Genomic DNA, 16,524 nt, shown 5'->3' on the forward strand with positions numbered 1-16,524 from the left:
CCGCACACAGATGACGCCGAGCACGGACACGACCTATCGGCCCTTGGACGGTTACAGGGTCGACGCCTTGAAATATATCCTGACCACAATGGCTGTGGACTTCGCTCTCTATGGTACGTCTCTCGCTGCATCTTCGCCTTCCGCTTACCCATGATGATCAGGCGTGCAGTTGACATTGTCCATTGCAGCAATATTCATTCTCGTGTACCAAGTGCAACCCCAGTTTATAATGCATAGCTCTGATCTGCTCCCAGACGTCGGCATGCGCACGGAAGTTCTTACTTCACGCTGGCGGCCATACTTGGCCTCCTATTGTCGTCTACGATCTCGACTGTGGCCAATGCGGTTTTCTATGTGGTCGAGATCCCTCCCTACCTTGGCACATCGGAACGCGGCATCGAAATGTTGCTTTTGCGTCTGTCCATAGTGATCACGGTGGCCCAGGACGTCAACGTACGTCCGCTCGGAGCTCACCTGTCACTAAAATACTAACAACGCAGCAGTTTGTTTTGAGCGACGCCGTGCTGGTTAGCCGAGCCTGGCGTCTATGGCCATACAACCGCTTCGTCAAAGGTGTATTGTTACTCTGCGTGAGTGCAACCGTCGGTGAGCGATCAGTTGACGCTTCCGTGTTCCTGTCATAACCTCTATCTAGTAGGCAGCATCGTGGAGTGCTCATCGGATTTCTGGCGCGGTCTCTCTACGCTAGGAAAATTGGAGAGGAATTCCCAGTATTTTACTAGGTTCATTCCCCTCTTGACGACGAATGTTGTCGCGACAGCCCTCATCGGAGCGAAAGTATTGTGAGTGTGTCAGCAAATACATCTTTCATACCCTACTGATCTTTGACAGACAGTACCGCCGAGACATCAAGGGCGCCCTCGGTCTACTCACGCAAAAAACGCAGACGGAAGCGATAATCATGCTGCTCCTCGAGTCGGGTGTCGCATATGTTCTCTTCTGGGTATGCCCTCTCCGTTGCAATCACCTTGTAACTGGAGATCCTACATCGATATCACAGGTCGCAGGATGCGTCGTTCAGACTGTCGCGGTTCACGACCAGTTCTCCAGCGTGCGCGTCTTCGAAGGAACCTACCACCACATTGCCGTACGTCCATAGAATTTCGAAGATCGCCTCCATACCTCATCCCCCTCATTGTTTCCAGGGCATCTACCCGACCTGCGTCTTGTTCGTGGCCATCCGAGATACGACAGAATCGCTCCTTAGCTCTCAAGTGTCGCATGCCATGCGCTTTGCGGGGCCGCCTCCGGCGCACGAGGAAGGAGGGGATCTAGTGCTACGATGAGCCCGTATACAGGGTGCTAGGAAGCATCCTGCGATGTTTCCGTCCAGATCTCGCACGTGGATAACTCGGTGAACTTGTCTGCGCGGAGCGGCTAGGCGACCCTGGACCCGCCAACCTGGGATTTGAGTGAGATCGAAGGAGTATCAGCCTCATAGCACAACAATAGTACTTCGACCGAGTTATCATCACAGATGATCAGTAGTATATATCTAGAATACGTCTGCTGGATTTATTGCACGTATAGGGTCCTTGAAATGTTGGCTGGCCTTCAAACCAGGGTGAGACCACACGAGGAAGCTGCTTCGGACCGAGAGGAATGTTTTGGCGTATTGCAAGTAGAAGACGATATTAGCTATCCAATCAGGAGTACAGATGCGATGCAGTACGCGGAAGCATGAAGATTCAGATGGGCGTAGGAGGAAGAGGCCGACCGCGCTGATAAGCGCTCAAGCAGATCGGCCCGGAGCACAGGCAGCAGTGACGCCAACCACCTTCCTTTCCTTCGTCCACCGCATCACTCACACAACTATGGGGAAACTGCACCTCAAGCGCACGCCCGAGGAGGAGCTGGCATCAGCGCGTAGGAAGCAGCGGAAGCTGGACAAGAAGCGCCGCATGGAGCAGCCCTACTCGACCAAGCGAGTGAAGACTAGCACTGACTACGACTACGTCTTCGACATTGACGGCGTCCCCCGCCCAGGCGTTGCAGACTACGATGCTGGTCCCTCTCAGTACTATGATCGCGCGTTTAAACCAGACCCTGATGTCCTGAGAGCTGAGATGGAGGAACAGGCATTCCGCGAGAAGATGTTCGATGCGCTTGGGGACGAGGAGCGTCTGGATGGAATCGAGGCGCAGTTCAATGACTATGCGCACGTCCCCAATCGTTGGGGAGGTGGCTCGACGACGAGGGAGCGCGTCTACCACGACGAGGACAGCTTCCTGCACACCGATCCTCAACATCTGGACGAGGAAGAGTACGCCGAGTGGGTAAGGCTAGGGATGTACAGGTGCGTGTTGGCGAAGATGCTTGAACGACACTTGCATTGCTGACACTGCGATCCCGGCAGACGAACCCACGCCGCCGAATACGCTGAGCAAGAACGTCAGAAAGCAGCCAAAGCAGCTCGCAAAGCAGAAGAGCGTGCCCGGCGGAAGGAGACCCGCCGCCTCGAGAGGGCGGCAGAAGAGGAACGGCGCCTACGTCGAGCACACAAGGACGCGATGCGCTTCGCAGAGGCTCGAGAAAGATACGAAGAACGATGGAAGGAGCTGCTCGCGGAACAACCCACCGACGCGGCGTTGCTCACCTTCGCCGACATACCATGGCCGGTCCTCGCTGCGCATCGACATCACGGCAAGGACGGCAAAGATCCTCGGTTGACCGTCGATGACCTGACCCTGGACTCCATCTCAGCGTTCCTCCTGCCTGCGAGCAATCCCTCGAAAGTAGAGAATACGGACGAGGACGCTATAGAGGAGGCGCGCAAGAAGGAACGCAAAGAGCGCCTGCGCGCGTCGTACCTCCGCTTTCACCCTGACAAATTCGAGGGTCGGCTCATGAAGCGCGTTCACCCCGACCACCAGGAAGGGGTGAAGGAGGCTGTCGGTGCAGTCGTTCGCGCACTGAATACCCTCATGTCGGAGGACTAGCTGTACCTGCCCTGTACGATAATTGTATACCATGCTGGCATTCGCGCCACCTAGAAGGATATCTTCGAACCATCACTCTCAGGCAGCAGTGTGAGGAGTCGATGACCAGCGGCCCTTCGTCTGAGGGCCGCCTGTCCACAATTGCATTCGTCGCTCCTCCTTTCCGGTCGTATGTAAGGCGGTACCGTATGTCATCTGCACTACGCGGAACAAGTACTGTGTGTGGTAGAGCAAGGTACTATGTATGGTATGAAGATGGAAGAGATGATGCAGGCAGCCTCGGGCTCGATGATACAGCAGATGGAAACAATACATAGAAAAGGTGGTGGTGAGGCTCAGGCGTTCGCCACCTGAACTCACTGTCTACTAGCGGCGGCACCACACCGCCTACGCCGCACTTTACGACGTCGCAGCCACGGGAGTCGCATCCTCCTTCTTGGCCTCCAGCTCCTTGAGCTCCTGCTTCTTCGCCTCCAGCTCCTTCATCCGCTGCTCGAGCTGCCCCTGCATGCCCGCCGCGTTGTTGAACGTCACGCTCCGATGCGGGCTCGCGCCCGTGGTCAGGATCGTCGCCCCCGTCTCCGGGTTCTTGATCGTGACCGTGGGGCCGGCGGTCTCCAGGCCGTAGTGGAAGGAGTTCGGTAGGACGCGGCCCTTGGGGTGCTGGAAGGGGCACGTCGCGCGCGTGCAGCCGGCGCCGTAGCGACACTGCTGGGTGAGGTTGTTGCTCGCTGGGGGACGGGGGTGGTAGAAGGTGCAGCCGGGGCGTGTGCAGGCAACCCCGAACTTGCATGGAATCTGGCTGGGTGTCGGCGGGGCGTGGTGCTGGTGTTGGTGATGAGGAGCGCTTTGCTCGGCTGCAAAGCGCATTAGAAAAGGCTCAACATGAACTTGGAAAAGTAGCGCACCTTGAGGACGTAAGACAGCAGGACTAACATGCGCCTTTGTGCAGTCCTGATCCTTGCAGTTCTTCCCGTTCTCGCACGCCTCGTTGCTCAAAACGACGCCACTCTCAGGCGTAGCGACCGGCGACGGATGCGAGTACCGACAAAGCGCATTCGTGCACTTAATGCCAAACTTGCAGAGCGTCGGGGATTGCGGCCTTTCAGGAGCAACGAAACCAGGTCGTTGCGGAGTCGCAGAGGGAGGAGCGGGAGTTGGGGCAGCAGAAGCAGGCTTCGGCTGAGGAGCAGCGATAGCGGGCGGCGCAGCCGGAGGTGCGCCGTTTGTCTGGTTTTGAGGAGGTTCTGAGGGTCTAGGACCATTGTTGTGCCCACCACGGCCTCCCCTCCCACCTCCCCTCCCCCTCATTCCACCCCGCCCACGGCCATTCTGCTGGAAGTTGCCGTTACCCTGGAACCCGCTCATGTCGCCATTTGGCGGGAAGCCCTGATTGCCACCGAACTGCCCAGTCGCAGGGTTGATGATACCCATAGACGAGGCCATCTGGGCCATAAGCGCCATCTGGTTCATCATCATCTCCTGCAGCATCATCGGGTTGGCGCCCATGTTCATCATGTCCATGCCGGGCGGGAAGCCGCCGTTCGCGGCGGCCATCATCATCTCGGGCGACATGCCAGCCATGGCTTGCTGCATCTCGGGATTGGGGAAGCCCTCCTGGCGCGGGCCCATGCGCTCAAGAAGGCTGCGATGGTGTGGCGGCGCGCCGTTCGGGACGTTGTCGTTGCTGCGCATGGCACGCGGGCCCGTGGGCAGGTCCATGCGACGCATCTTGTTGGGGTGGCCAGGGGAGGGGGAGCGGGCAGAGGCAGTACGCTTCTGAGATGATGAGGGGAGCGCGGCAGATATTGCTTGCTGATAGACGCCATTGCGGGGAGCGCGGCCGTCGCGCTGGCCAGCAGGGGCGGATGGAAGTTGTGATCGAATTTCGGTCCGCTGCTCGGGGACAGCTGCAGGCGGCGCTGGAGCAGGCGCCTCCTGAGGCGCTGTCCTCGCTGCTTCTTCGAAAAGCCAATCCGTAAAGCTTGATTCTAAGGGGGCTTTAGTCAAAGACGCGTCGCGTAAACGCGTAGACTCTTTCGTACCGTACTCTGGGCCAATCACTAAAAGCACTGTCAGTAAGCATATCAAAGGGAAGGGGAATTGCAGCTACTCACAGTCGTTCAATTCGGCAGTGATTTGGGCTGCACCACGGTACGTCAGATGTCGGTCGTACAACAAAACTATGAGCTACGCACCAGAGGTCTTGTTGTTGATTATCATAATGGTGATATACTCCGCCATGACGGCGTCTGCGCGTATAATGAGCTCCTGCCGTCCAAACGCGCTGGGGAAAGCTGGCGTACCGTCCGCGCTCAGACCTCTTCTGGTGAGCTCATTTTGTATCGACGTCTGCAGTCTTGTCAGCACTACTCCCTTGCTATCCAGACGTTCCTCGCCCACCTGCAGGGCCGCAGCGCGCTCCGTGCCAATAGCAAGTCCGAAAGCCATAGTGAGCGAGCGCTAAGCAGTGAACGTTCTGGTAGAAAGCGGAACGTACAATGCCGATGACTAAGCTCCCAGTTTGGACCGCGCCAAGCGGGGCCAAATACGCTTTGACCCGCAAGTCATTGTTCTCCCTTTTCTGTCCTGACTTCACCTTGTGTCTGTTTTTTGGGGGCGTAAAGCGAGCTAAGATGGTTCGCGCGGATGTCACGCCTGAATCCCCTGCTGAGGAACAGCCAATCATGGGTCTCATCGGCATGGGAGCCATGGGAAAGATGTATGCCAAGTTTCTGTCCGAAGGCGGTTGGAAGAGGTTGGACCCACAAATCGGTGTTATCCTCGCTTTACTTACTAATCGCAGAATTCATGTTTGCGACTTGCCCGACAAGTATGAGAGCTTGAAAAGTGACTACGCCGGTAAGCAGCGAACGCCCATCAGCTCGTTCTCTTGTTCACCAATCTCGCGCAAAACTAGACGTGCCTGCAATAAACGTCTTTCCTGATGGTCATGGCGTCGCTCGCTCATCCGACTTTATTATCTATTCTGTCGAGGCTGAGTTTATCGACTCTGTTGTCGCTAAATTCGGGCCATGTAAGTCGAAGCTGCATTGAATTACTGGCGAATGTGCACCTGACAAGCCATTCAGCCACGAAGCTAGGTGCTATCGTAGCTGGGCAGACCTCTGTGAAGGCCCCAGAAAAAGCTGCCTTCGAGAAGCACCTCCCGCCAGACGTCGAAATCGTCTCGTGCCATTCCTTACACGGGCCGACCGTCTCGCCTGCGGATCAACCACTGGTACGCTCTATCTCCGTCAAACATACAGCAGCAGCTTATTTGTATGTCAAGGTTCTCATTAAGCATCGTGCCTCTGACGAGGCGTTGAAGCTCGTCGAGAACATCCTGCGACCGCTTCGCTCGCGCTACGTCTATCTCTCCTATGAAGAACACGACTCGGTTACCGCCAACACACAAGCCGTTACCCACGCCGCCTTCTTGAGGTGCGCTTCTACTGTATGCTTATTCTTGTACAGCCTGACCTTTATGCTTCTCTATAGCATGGGTACAGCCTGGCAGTCCTCTCAATCCTACCCCTGGGAACAAGGCCTTTACGTCGGCGGCATCGAGACCGCGAAAGTCAACATTACCCTGCGCATCTATTCCAACCTATGGCACGTCTACGCCGGCCTTGCCATCCTCAACCCCGCGGCACGCGCCCAGATCGAGCAGTACGCGCGCTCCGCGTCTGACTTGTTCAAGCTGATGGTCTCCGGGGGCGCACCGGGCGGCGACGCCGAGCCATTCCGCGCGCGCGTGCGCTGGGCGCAGCAAGTCGTCTTCGGCGAGCGCCTGCAAGGCGCGGATAAGCATCGGCCCATCCTCCTCTCGCAGGCGCTGCTCGACAAGTTTAGCCTGCGGCCTCCGCCCCCCGCGAGCGAGGCTTCTGGGACCGAGTCAGCGGACTCACCACGCTACAAGCCCAACTCGCACCTCGCGCTCATAGCGATGGTGGACTGTTGGGCGCACTGCGGGATCCAGCCATTTACGCATCTGGCGCTGGCTGCGACGCCGATATTCCGTCTGTTCCTGGGCGTTGCGGAGCATCTGTTCCTCAATGAATCCCTACTGGAGCAGGCGATTCACAGTGCGCTGTACGATACGTGGCATCGGTGAGTATTGCGGGTTCGGCGCCGTCTTCGTCGGCTTTTCATACTGACTCGTCCCGCCAGACCCGACGACATCGAGTTCATCATCGCCGCTCGCGGCTGGAGTCAATGCGTGAGCTTCGGGAGCTTTGAGATCTATAGGTATGTGCGCCCTTGTAAGCTTCTTCGGCGTTATGCTTTTCTTGCGCTCCCGACTTCCTTCGACTGACTCGATCGTATAGACGGAGATTCGAAGAAACGCGCGCCTTCTTCGAGGGTAGATTCGACGAGGCGAACGTCCTCGGCAGTCAGATGATTAAGGCGATCATGGAGACGGAACTCAAGCGCGAGCAAAAACAGTAAATGTTCGAATCATCTGTAGAAGGGCGCGCATCGTTTGCCTGCGTCACCCAGTTGAACCTTGTATAAGGTGTCGTTCATGTATCCAAACCAATCATATCTATCGTGTTGTACTTTACGCGACCGATCTCAAACATGAGGTTGTGAACAACGAGAGATCCCCCTACCGAAGCTCACGCGCCACAATGGTCGTCCACCGCCGCCATCTCGGGCTTGTGCCACCATCGTCAGTTATCGTCTTGTGCCACCATCGTCGCCTAGTATCACCTACGTCGTCTATCCGATAGACCCTCGGTGTCTTTTCGCCTATGTGGCTCTGCATATCCCGCGCCGTCTGCTCTCTCCGTCGCCCATCCCCGGACGCCCACACTCGCGCGTTGCCGCCGTCCCCGGAATCTATACCATGTTCTGCTTTTCAAGTTGCGTAGGCAGGGTCATTCTCCTCACTCGGGTACACCCGCCCTTACTCGGACACAAGGGCTCTCCGTATATGACAAGCAGTACAAGGACTGTTCATATGACCCCTCCATCGGTTCTATGCTGAGGTGAAATTGGTTCTATGCATCACCTCAGACGAAGAGCTGCAGTGCCTTCAGCAGATGATCGTACTACGAACATCTCGTGCGTGCCAAGCCCATTCACCGTGTATGTTCTAGGGAACTCATCCCATAGGTGCTAGGAATTCATCCTGCAGGTGCTGGGATCCTTCTCTGTGTTCCAGGTCTATTCTACTCCGTTCAAAACCACTCTATCTGTTCTACCTCAATCTAACACACCCTATGATCACTGAGGCATCTCGATGGACGATGATCTTCTGCGTGTGTTCTATGAGCATCTGCGCGTACTCGTCGGGGTCGGAGGACACCAACTCGCGATTACAGAGCCACTCCTTCGATAGCCTGGCGCTCCATACTTGCCCATCGTATGACTTCGGGCGCAGCAAGTCAATGCACTTTCGCCCGCAGCAGGCCAATGCACCTTCGCCCGCTGGAAGCAATCCCTCGGAGGGCGGAATAACCCGCGTGCGGCGCAGGAGTTGAACTTCCCAGGTGCGTGTCCATCACGCGTCCGTCGGTGCCGAGGACTAGCAGGAGAAAACCCTCCTCTCGCGGGTTGTATTGTCGTGAGCGACGAGACGCATGAACGGACCTGAACACGCTCACCTTTACTACGCCATGATGAAGTTCACCTCACGCAATGATGAGGTTCACCTCACGCCATGATGAACCTCACCTTACGTTGTGGTGGAAATATTTGGTGTCCTTGGGCGGAGGGTTCAATAAAAATATAGGCCAACGCGAGGCGCAAGTGGGCGGCCGCACAAGGGCGCGAACACGAGGGGGCGTCGGATGCACGTCGGTGGTCGCAATTCTGATTCGGACCGTGAGGTCACTGCTTCGGACTGTGAAGGTAATTGATTCGGCCTTTCAGGGCGAGAGGGGACCATCAAAGGCGAAGAAAGGCGGGCAGCACGAGGCGGCGCGGTGCGAGACACGCGGCTCCCCAGATCTCTATTGCGCGCTTGCTTCGCGCGCTTCCCCAGAACAATAGCTGATTATCGGATAGAAGGGCAAGCTCCTCAAAGGCGGTTTACTTACACAGCCACAATACACCATCAGTGACTTGATTGTGTGCTGAAAGGCTGCTTCGTAGCGTCGCTAAGCGCCCTCCCAGGCTCTCAGAAAGGAAATATCAACGAGGGCGAAAGGAGAGGGAGACGCGACAGCGAGCAGTGACTCAGTCCAGTGTTCGACTTTCGTGGGTGCCCCCGCGAAGGAGGCGAAGCAATATCGCTGTGTGCGAGAGCCACATGAGAGCGTTGATACCGTCCAGCCCGCCTTCTATCAAGTGGATGCTCGCTAGAACTCTGCGCTGAGTAAGGCAGCAGTGCAGTCGCGCTGAAGATAGTAGGCATACAGCGGCTTGTGAGCTCGTGCTGGGCCGATGAGTACAGGACCGTGAGCATGAGTGCATCTGTCACTTTGCTTCCAGCTCGAAGGCCGGCCAGGCACTGCGAGGACCCCTGACAATACACACAGAGGCCGGATACTGAAAATCGGCCTTTTGGGCGTTCCTGTCCGGACCCTCGACGGGGGGCCCTCGCCATTCTCGTCCGGAATCGTATTTGGCCCAAAAAAAAACTCAAAAAATCGCCAAAATTTTCCGGGGCGCCTCTGGCGCCGTAATTTTGTATATAACGCCTGTTTGGGCCTTCGTGGCCCTCGCAGATGCCGCTCAGGCGCACCCAAACAGGTTTGCTCAGCGAGAATGCGGTAAAAGACCATTTCCCCACGCAAAAGTCCAAAACGCGCCGCGCTCGCCGCGTTCGAACTCGTACACATATTCATTTCGTGGCGCGCGATTCCATTAGACCACCGCGGCATAATGAGGCTGGCGCGTTAACATGTGTGGTGTCACCCTCCGCCCAACAATCCTGTCCGGACCAGAATCTGCCTGTTGACCCCTCCGAGCGGTTTCCGTCCGGACTTGTATCTGGGCGAGCGCCCGATTTTGGGCCGTTCTTGTCCGGATTTGTATCTGGAATATAACCGTATTGTCAGGGGTCCTGCACTGCGGAAGCTGTTGATGAGTGGCGCGAAAATTGGCAAACGGTGGCGAGCCCGAGCCCAGTTGGCGGCCTCCGACGAGCCCATGAGACAGCCGACGAGCATTAGACCGCGGCGCGCCACCCACGACGAGGGCGGATGCATCAGAGAACAATGGCGGAGGCACACTCGGTGCGAAGTTCTTGTTCCCAACTCGCCGTCGTCAACAAAGCCAAGGTGCACGAAGGGGGCAATCGCCGGAAAAGGCAGGCCTTGTTGGTCAGCGCGTGACGACGATTGGGCGGCGCGGGCCTGGCCGGCAGGTCTCAGAACTTCCGCGCCCGCACGTCCGCCGCCCGCTCTCGGCCAGTTCACAGCTGACCGTGTGCGCATCGTACACCAGAAGACCGTCCGGGCGAGCACAAGCCCTCTGTGGGCCAGGTACCACGGGCGTGAGGTGGCCGGCCAGTCGTGCTCGCAGCATAAAAAGTCGTGCATACGTCACAGGCTGGCTCGGTGAATGACTCGGGGACCCACACCCCCAAGTCCAATTGTTCGCCCGCGCTATTGTTCGAACCCTCAGCTCACGCTCATGCTCAGGCTCGGCCGACGGAGGGTAGAAGACTTTTGTATGACATTGCCGTAAGAGTGCGTGAAAACATAACGAGAACGAGTGAAAGGAGACGGAGAATAAAGACGAGTAAATACGTGTGCTTTGTTAGTTACAAGTTCATCTCGGTGCAGTGCATATGCAAGAGAAGAAACCTAGCCAATACATTGTCACCACTTCGCGCATTAATAAGTATTGACCGTCGACCGTCGTCGAATGCTGGGGTGCGTGGGATATATGTAGCTGGTTGGGTATCTGCTGGCCCCTGTAGGTGGGGGATGGGTGACGTGCTGAAAAAAAAGTCCGGGATAGGTGTGCTATATGACTATGTTGTTACAAGTTGCGTGGATGATGCGGATAATGCCATGAGACGAGGAGGAAATGTAGAGCAGAATGTATAGAGAATGGACGGAGCGCAGGGGGGACATAGGCCGATGCGTCGGTGATGGCACTCTACCATGCAGCCGGCATAGCCATGGCGAACATTTTTTCGCGGGCGATAGCGCGGTCCGCGGCCTTCGCGAGCGACAGACTTGGCGACCCAGCGACGTTGACGTACAACTGGCCACCGTCCGGCGTGGGCGGCGATGCAGAAGACGCCGGCGACGTCGAATGCGAGAAGGAGGGTGACGGCGTCTCGGGCGTAGCGGGTGAGCTTGCGTGAGAGGCCGAGTTTCCCCTGGACCGCGGCGTCGTGCTTGTCGGCGGGGGCTTCGTCGGCGTGCCGTGACGGTTGCCGAGAGCGATAGGGGATTGCGAGTGATTCGGTTCTGGGACGGGGGTCGAAGATGTCGACGCAGCGAACTTCCGCGCCCGGCGCGAAACCTCCATGAGTCGATAATTCGGGTAGCTCTCCTGGTGCTGCCCGAAGTCCTTCCGGACCCGCTCCTCGAACCACTGTAGAATTTCGCCGTCGACGACGAGTTCCCAGTCGAGGTAGCCGCACATCTCGCGCTCCATCTGGTTGATCTCGCGAAGGTTGAACAGGCCTTGGGCCACGACGGACCAGGACTTGTTCGAATATGTGTCGTCGCACATAACCTTCGACGCGATCATGAAGGCAGAGATGAACAATCGGTGCCCCGAAGAGCCCCGTGCAGTGGGGAAGCGCGCCTTCAACCGCTGCAGCAGAACGAGTGCGGCGAAGGTCACCGACTGATGCAGCTTCGTACGGTGAAGCGCATAAGCGATGAACTGCGGCAGCTTCGCTTGCGGGTTGCGAGCGGCGTTGGTGGCATTGGATGGTTGTGAGGGGTCCGCGGTGACAGTCGGTAGCTCCGGACATTGGAACAAGTGGTGAATGAACCGCGCGGACAGGCGAGCGACGGTTTCGTGGCCGTAGAAGGGGTCTGCGACACGACTCGTCGGCTGTGGCGGCGCGGACGCGGTCTTCGAGAGTCTCAGCAAACGAGTTCAGACTGCGAGTTCGTGGCAACGCACCTGGGGCATGACCTGGAAATTTCTCCTCTGCTGTTGTTGGTGCTGCGCTTGAGGTTGCCTGGGGGGCCCGCCGGCGTACATGGGCTGGGCGGCGTGGGCGGCGCGCGACATTTGGTTGGGACAAAGTTAGGGAGGAGGTAGAGGCGTCTGAGGAAGAGGGGCGTTAGCGGACGCTGAAAGAAGCCGAGGTCTTTTTATGAACGGTGAGGTGTCGGGACCAGCGTTTGTGCCCTTTCGGTGACATTGCGGCGCGAATGAACAATAGAGGGCCGCTAATGCATGCATGAAGAAGATGAAGGAAGAGAGGGATGGAGGAGCGCCGATACTTACGAATTGTTGGAGTGTTCTATGGGGAGGGACCACGAGGACTGTGCGACGGAGGGGTGACGGGGTGGAGGGTAGATGGCGGTGCACGGGGAGAGAGTCGTGTGGGATGGGAAGCTGTGGCGGCGACGGGTATCGAACGACGGTAGGAGGAGAGGAGTCGGAGCGGAGGCCAGGAGCGGGAGTTATATATCAGAGCGCGAGGGACCCGGCGAGTCCGAGCTCGTGGGCCGAAAAAATCATGAACTGGGCAGCGCGGCACCGCCCCATCATCTGATGGCCCGCACGAGCCGGTCACCCCATGCCCAATCCGGCAATTTGAGCTGTGACACGTCACCCTGCGGCAATTCACCGCGCGATCGGGCGGTCTTTTGTTTTACCCCCCTATCTTGCAGTGTTCGAAATGCGCATGTGCCGCGCGTATCGCCTATCCGCCCGCGCCCACCGCCCACTGCCCGTCGCCCGACCGACGCGCCGACGACGTACTCGCTTCCTAGCACAGTCTCCTCGTCGGACATGTACTGTGGCGCACGCCTAGCACCCCAAGTCCGCCCTACTTAGTAAATTCGCATGCAGCGCTCTACCGGCTCCTTTCCCGAGGTCCGGGCAGTCGAAGCCCCCCTCCGGTAGACAAGCGCAGAGCATGCCAGGCCCTTCATGCTCCGAGCCCCAAGCCCAAGCATAATGACCAGCGCTGCCCCGAGCGTTCCTGGTCCTTCTCCGAACCTGGCCATTCCTTGTCCTCCTCAACCAGTGCGGGACGTCAGAAATTTTTGCGTGCTCCGTCACACTCGGGCCAGCGAATCAATACCCAGCTCTGACTGAATGCCCGGAGCCCGGCACACGCCCGGTCAATTACTTGTCTAATCAGGAAGGTCGCCTTTGTTCTCGTCCCAGCGTGTGCACAATGGGGAGCCCACAGAGAACCTCCGAGTCCTGCTTCTCCCAGCCCGCAAGCACGTTCATCGCGCCGCCATCAGCTACCCCGCCCCGGCTCCCTCCACGACAGTCGAACGCTCGTCGATAGACGCACGCCCGACATGACGACGCCCGAATGTCCTCCGACCTCGCCTCCCCCTCGCCCCGTCTTCATTCCTGTTATTCTTGCCACCACTCTCGTAAAACATGTGTGGGGGTGCTTACTCCAGGCTATGCCCATTACTCCCATTACTCACGGTTATTGTGCGGGCAGCAAAAACCCTCCCTAAACGTGTGAACCTCGATGCACGGGTCCCTGCAAGAGCCTCATGTTGTCCGCGTGTGCTTACCTACGATCTTCGGGGCGTGTGGCCTGCATCTACTCGTGCTCTGATGCTCTGGCTTGCGATCTTCGACTCGTGTGCCTCCGGATTTCGACGCACATCATTGGAAGCGTCCTGGGATCAAGTCGGGAGGGCTGCATGCGCTCTCGGGAAGACCTTACGCCCCCACGTATCCTTGGAAAAGCGGCGATATCCACTCGTATCCCTCGCGTTACTCACTCGGATCGCTTGCGTTACCCATGGTTAGCGTTACCCGCACATACACCCCGCGTTACTCGTACGAAGACCGCATTTCTTCTGACATACCCACGTCTCGGCGTCACACTCCCACTGCATGCCTTTCGCGGCGCGCTGTGGCCTTTTACGGCGTTGCATGGCCTTGTTGCTAATACTCTCATTACGGTACCTTCCATGCAACCATCATCTGACCAGCGGCATCTTCACAAGACTACGCCAGGCGACATGCTCAATGCCACATCCACGTCTTTGTCAGTTAGACTGCTAGCGCGCTCTCTTTGATGTGTATACACACGCCTTGCTTGGTGTTGGACTCCGCACCCCTGCTAATCCCACGACATACTACAGTTTTGCTGCCTTGTCACAACGCCGCTCTCTTTGGTTCTACGCGCCCACATCGCGCTTCTTTCACCAAGCTCCAGATCTGCGCCAATCTGTCTCCTCAAATCAGCGTGGCCAGCTCCTCCACAAAGCGTGTTTGTCTCCGCAAATCCTTGTTCTCTTACGCTAAAATCGGCGCCTATTGAGTCTTGTCGGGATCCACAGCTTGCCACCTTCGTACAACGCTTATCTTGAAGCTTGATCTTTGCTCGCACCTGTCGGGATTGCCGCTCGCCACCGTTCGCGTGTAGGGACCATCTTCGCTTATCTTGGTACCCACGACGCGATCATCTCAGACCTGCGACTCGCCACCTCTGTTTGGTGTTCATCCACAACCCTACGGCGTTCATCCACGGCTTATTCAGTCTGTTCACGACGCGCAGCACCCGCTCCTCTGATGCGCCTCTGATAAACGACATCGACGGCTCAGATGAACGCGAAGACAAGGCTCAGATGAACGACATTGGCGCTCAGATGAGCAACACTCGGGCTCAGATGGACAACATACTCGGCTCAGATGAACTGGCTACGCTCCTTGTCGAAGTGCGCAAACGGACCTCATGACAATGATGATCCATCCAGAAGGTCGACTATTCTGTCGGATCGTCGCGAACGTTGGTCATTGACGACAACTCTGGCTGCTTCCCGATGCTCCTCGATAACTTCGGATGCTCTTGACGCTCCTCGACAACTCTGGCTGCTCCTCCTTCTCGTATATGCTCCTCGAGAACGATGAGTCACGTTCTTCCAACCTCTATTCATACCACCGCTAATTTCGAGTCACGTCCCTCTTGATTCATTGTCACGCATACTTCCTCGCTCAGACCCCCGACGATCCTGAACGCTGCTGACCTCGGCCTCGAACTGTCCGACGTTCTCCGCCTCGCGAATCACCGCTGCTGCTGACTCGCCAGCGTCCTCCGCCTCCGCCAAGTGACTCGCTGTCCCCCACTCGGCCTCCGTGGACATCTCGCTCATCGCCGACCTCCGCCAAGCTTCAAAGTTCCGCCACTGCATGGCTCGGTGCCCGGAGCGAACACGCAGCAGGTTCAGTACTCAGTGCTTTGGGGTTGATCACGCAGCAAGTTCACGCCCGGAGCGGACATCCTGCGGCCCTAGGAGCAGTTCCCTCCGCTGATGTCCTCGCATCCCGAACTGATGCTCCCCTCGCACCCCGAGCCGGGCTCAAGCAGACGCGCTACTCAGCCTATCGTGGACAGCTGCTGACAGCTACCGGTCCCTCCGACGTTGTGGCTGGTCTTCGCAACGTGGCGGTAGGCTTTGCCGAGCGTATAGCTCGCGGTGTCGACGTGGGCAAGGCCCAGCTTCGACGTGTGGACAGCGCTCTCGATGGGCACCGCAAGCCTTGACACGTTGCCCGGGCCCGCACGAGGACCGCGCCACCGGGAGGCTCCCGAGGACCGCTGGCTGGCTCCGGGAACGCCGCCGAGGACTGCATGCTTTCGTGTGCTGGGCTGAAGACTGTCGCTGAGGCTGTCCATCGTTCGAACTCTGTCGGCGAATTTTTGCTGTGACACCGACGCAACTGAATGCTGTGACGCTGACCGAACTCTGTTACGCCGCTCTACAGAATCTGTATACAAAGCAAGCAAGATGCTCCGTATAGAGTACAATGCAAGCCTACTCGACGACTCCGAGATACCTGAATACAACGCAAGCCCTCGAAGATTCTAGGTGACCTGGCGCGTTCTGCTCGGAATCCGCCGCCCACACTGCGGAACAACTCGCCGTCGACCGTCGTGCCAGTGGCGCGCGAAACATGACGATGCCTAGCGTTCTTCTGGACGATGACGAGGAACAGGCCCTCCGTGAACTCTCGAGCTGCCGCGACGAAGTGCGGGGAACCCAGAGTCTGGTTGCAGGGGCCCTCGAATGACGTCGCACAAGGTACGCCCCATTCATTCACTTCGGGCCCTTCCTTTCCCTTTGTACTATCACCAACTATGGAGGATGATGTCGGTGGACATCCTTATTCTCTAATCATCACCGTGAACGACTGACGTCGTGTGCAGCGGCGCGCCACCGGGGTAAGACCTCAGCTGAGGCTGTGCGGTCGCCCGTCCCCGTCCAGCGACCATGTCGAGCACCAACTTCTGACGTCCGCCTCCATCGTCAACAGGAACTGCAGCAGTTCTTCGGCGATTAGCGACATGGCGACCCCACTGATGCTCGATGCGATACGAGTAGGCGAATTGATGCGACTGCTATGACTAGGAAGAGTCTCCATCTTCGTCGGTGTGTGTTGGCATCGGCGCGTATAGGCGGCACAGATGTGAGTACTATTGTCGGCGATA

The 16,524-nt window shown here is 57.7% G+C and overlaps 6 protein-coding genes across 6 annotated transcripts; 3 read left to right on the plus strand and 3 right to left on the minus strand.

Moving 5' to 3' along the window:
- Window positions 1-88: 88 nt before the first annotated feature.
- SCHCODRAFT_02690221 (uncharacterized protein) lies at window positions 89-3,061 on the plus strand (the record flags this gene model as incomplete). Its single annotated transcript, XM_050346824.1, has 9 exons — window positions 89-113; window positions 189-222; window positions 255-453; window positions 504-606; window positions 656-803; window positions 853-964; window positions 1,022-1,108; window positions 1,857-2,317; window positions 2,378-3,061. The coding sequence occupies 9 exons, from the start codon at window positions 89-91 to the stop codon at window positions 2,958-2,960; spliced, it is 1,752 nt and encodes a 583-aa protein (XP_050199177.1). The 3' UTR covers window positions 2,961-3,061.
- On the minus strand, window positions 3,046-5,443 carry SCHCODRAFT_02631232 (uncharacterized protein). The gene is made up of 7 exons (XM_050345649.1): window positions 5,364-5,443; window positions 5,267-5,312; window positions 5,159-5,212; window positions 5,078-5,104; window positions 5,006-5,023; window positions 3,869-4,951; window positions 3,046-3,817 (listed from the first exon to the last, which is right to left on the minus strand). Exons 1-7 carry the CDS (start codon window positions 5,409-5,411, stop codon window positions 3,360-3,362), a joined length of 1,734 nt encoding a protein of 577 aa, XP_050199178.1. The 5' UTR covers window positions 5,412-5,443; the 3' UTR covers window positions 3,046-3,359.
- A 116-nt stretch (window positions 5,444-5,559) lies between these two features.
- Window positions 5,560-7,527, plus strand: SCHCODRAFT_02631237 (Prephenate dehydrogenase). Its single transcript, XM_003030593.2, has 8 exons — window positions 5,560-5,718; window positions 5,767-5,822; window positions 5,881-5,997; window positions 6,053-6,201; window positions 6,253-6,404; window positions 6,462-7,073; window positions 7,134-7,211; window positions 7,292-7,527. Exons 1-8 carry the CDS (start codon window positions 5,597-5,599, stop codon window positions 7,410-7,412), a joined length of 1,407 nt encoding a protein of 468 aa, XP_003030639.2. The 5' UTR covers window positions 5,560-5,596; the 3' UTR covers window positions 7,413-7,527.
- A 1,962-nt stretch (window positions 7,528-9,489) lies between these two features.
- SCHCODRAFT_02339648 (uncharacterized protein) lies at window positions 9,490-10,398 on the minus strand. The gene has a single exon (XM_050342425.1). It carries the CDS (start codon window positions 10,346-10,348, stop codon window positions 9,824-9,826), a length of 525 nt encoding a protein of 174 aa, XP_050199179.1. The 5' UTR covers window positions 10,349-10,398; the 3' UTR covers window positions 9,490-9,823.
- Window positions 10,399-10,568: 170 nt separating this feature from the next.
- On the minus strand, window positions 10,569-12,505 carry SCHCODRAFT_02631243 (uncharacterized protein). The gene is made up of 3 exons (XM_050345650.1): window positions 12,336-12,505; window positions 12,006-12,152; window positions 10,569-11,954 (listed from the first exon to the last, which is right to left on the minus strand). The coding sequence occupies exons 2-3, from the start codon at window positions 12,114-12,116 to the stop codon at window positions 11,019-11,021; spliced, it is 1,047 nt and encodes a 348-aa protein (XP_050199180.1). The 5' UTR covers window positions 12,117-12,152; window positions 12,336-12,505; the 3' UTR covers window positions 10,569-11,018.
- A 1,548-nt stretch (window positions 12,506-14,053) lies between these two features.
- Window positions 14,054-15,579, plus strand: SCHCODRAFT_01155662 (uncharacterized protein; the record flags this gene model as incomplete). Its single annotated transcript, XM_003030592.2, has 3 exons — window positions 14,054-14,079; window positions 14,506-14,752; window positions 15,124-15,579. The coding sequence occupies 3 exons, from the start codon at window positions 14,054-14,056 to the stop codon at window positions 15,577-15,579; spliced, it is 729 nt and encodes a 242-aa protein (XP_003030638.1).
- Window positions 15,580-16,524: the final 945 nt, after the last annotated feature.

The sequence above is a fragment of the Schizophyllum commune genome (genome assembly GCF_000143185.2).
Source record: "Schizophyllum commune H4-8 unplaced genomic scaffold SCHCOscaffold_8, whole genome shotgun sequence".
Classification (NCBI taxonomy): Eukaryota; Fungi; Basidiomycota; class Agaricomycetes; order Agaricales; family Schizophyllaceae; genus Schizophyllum; species Schizophyllum commune.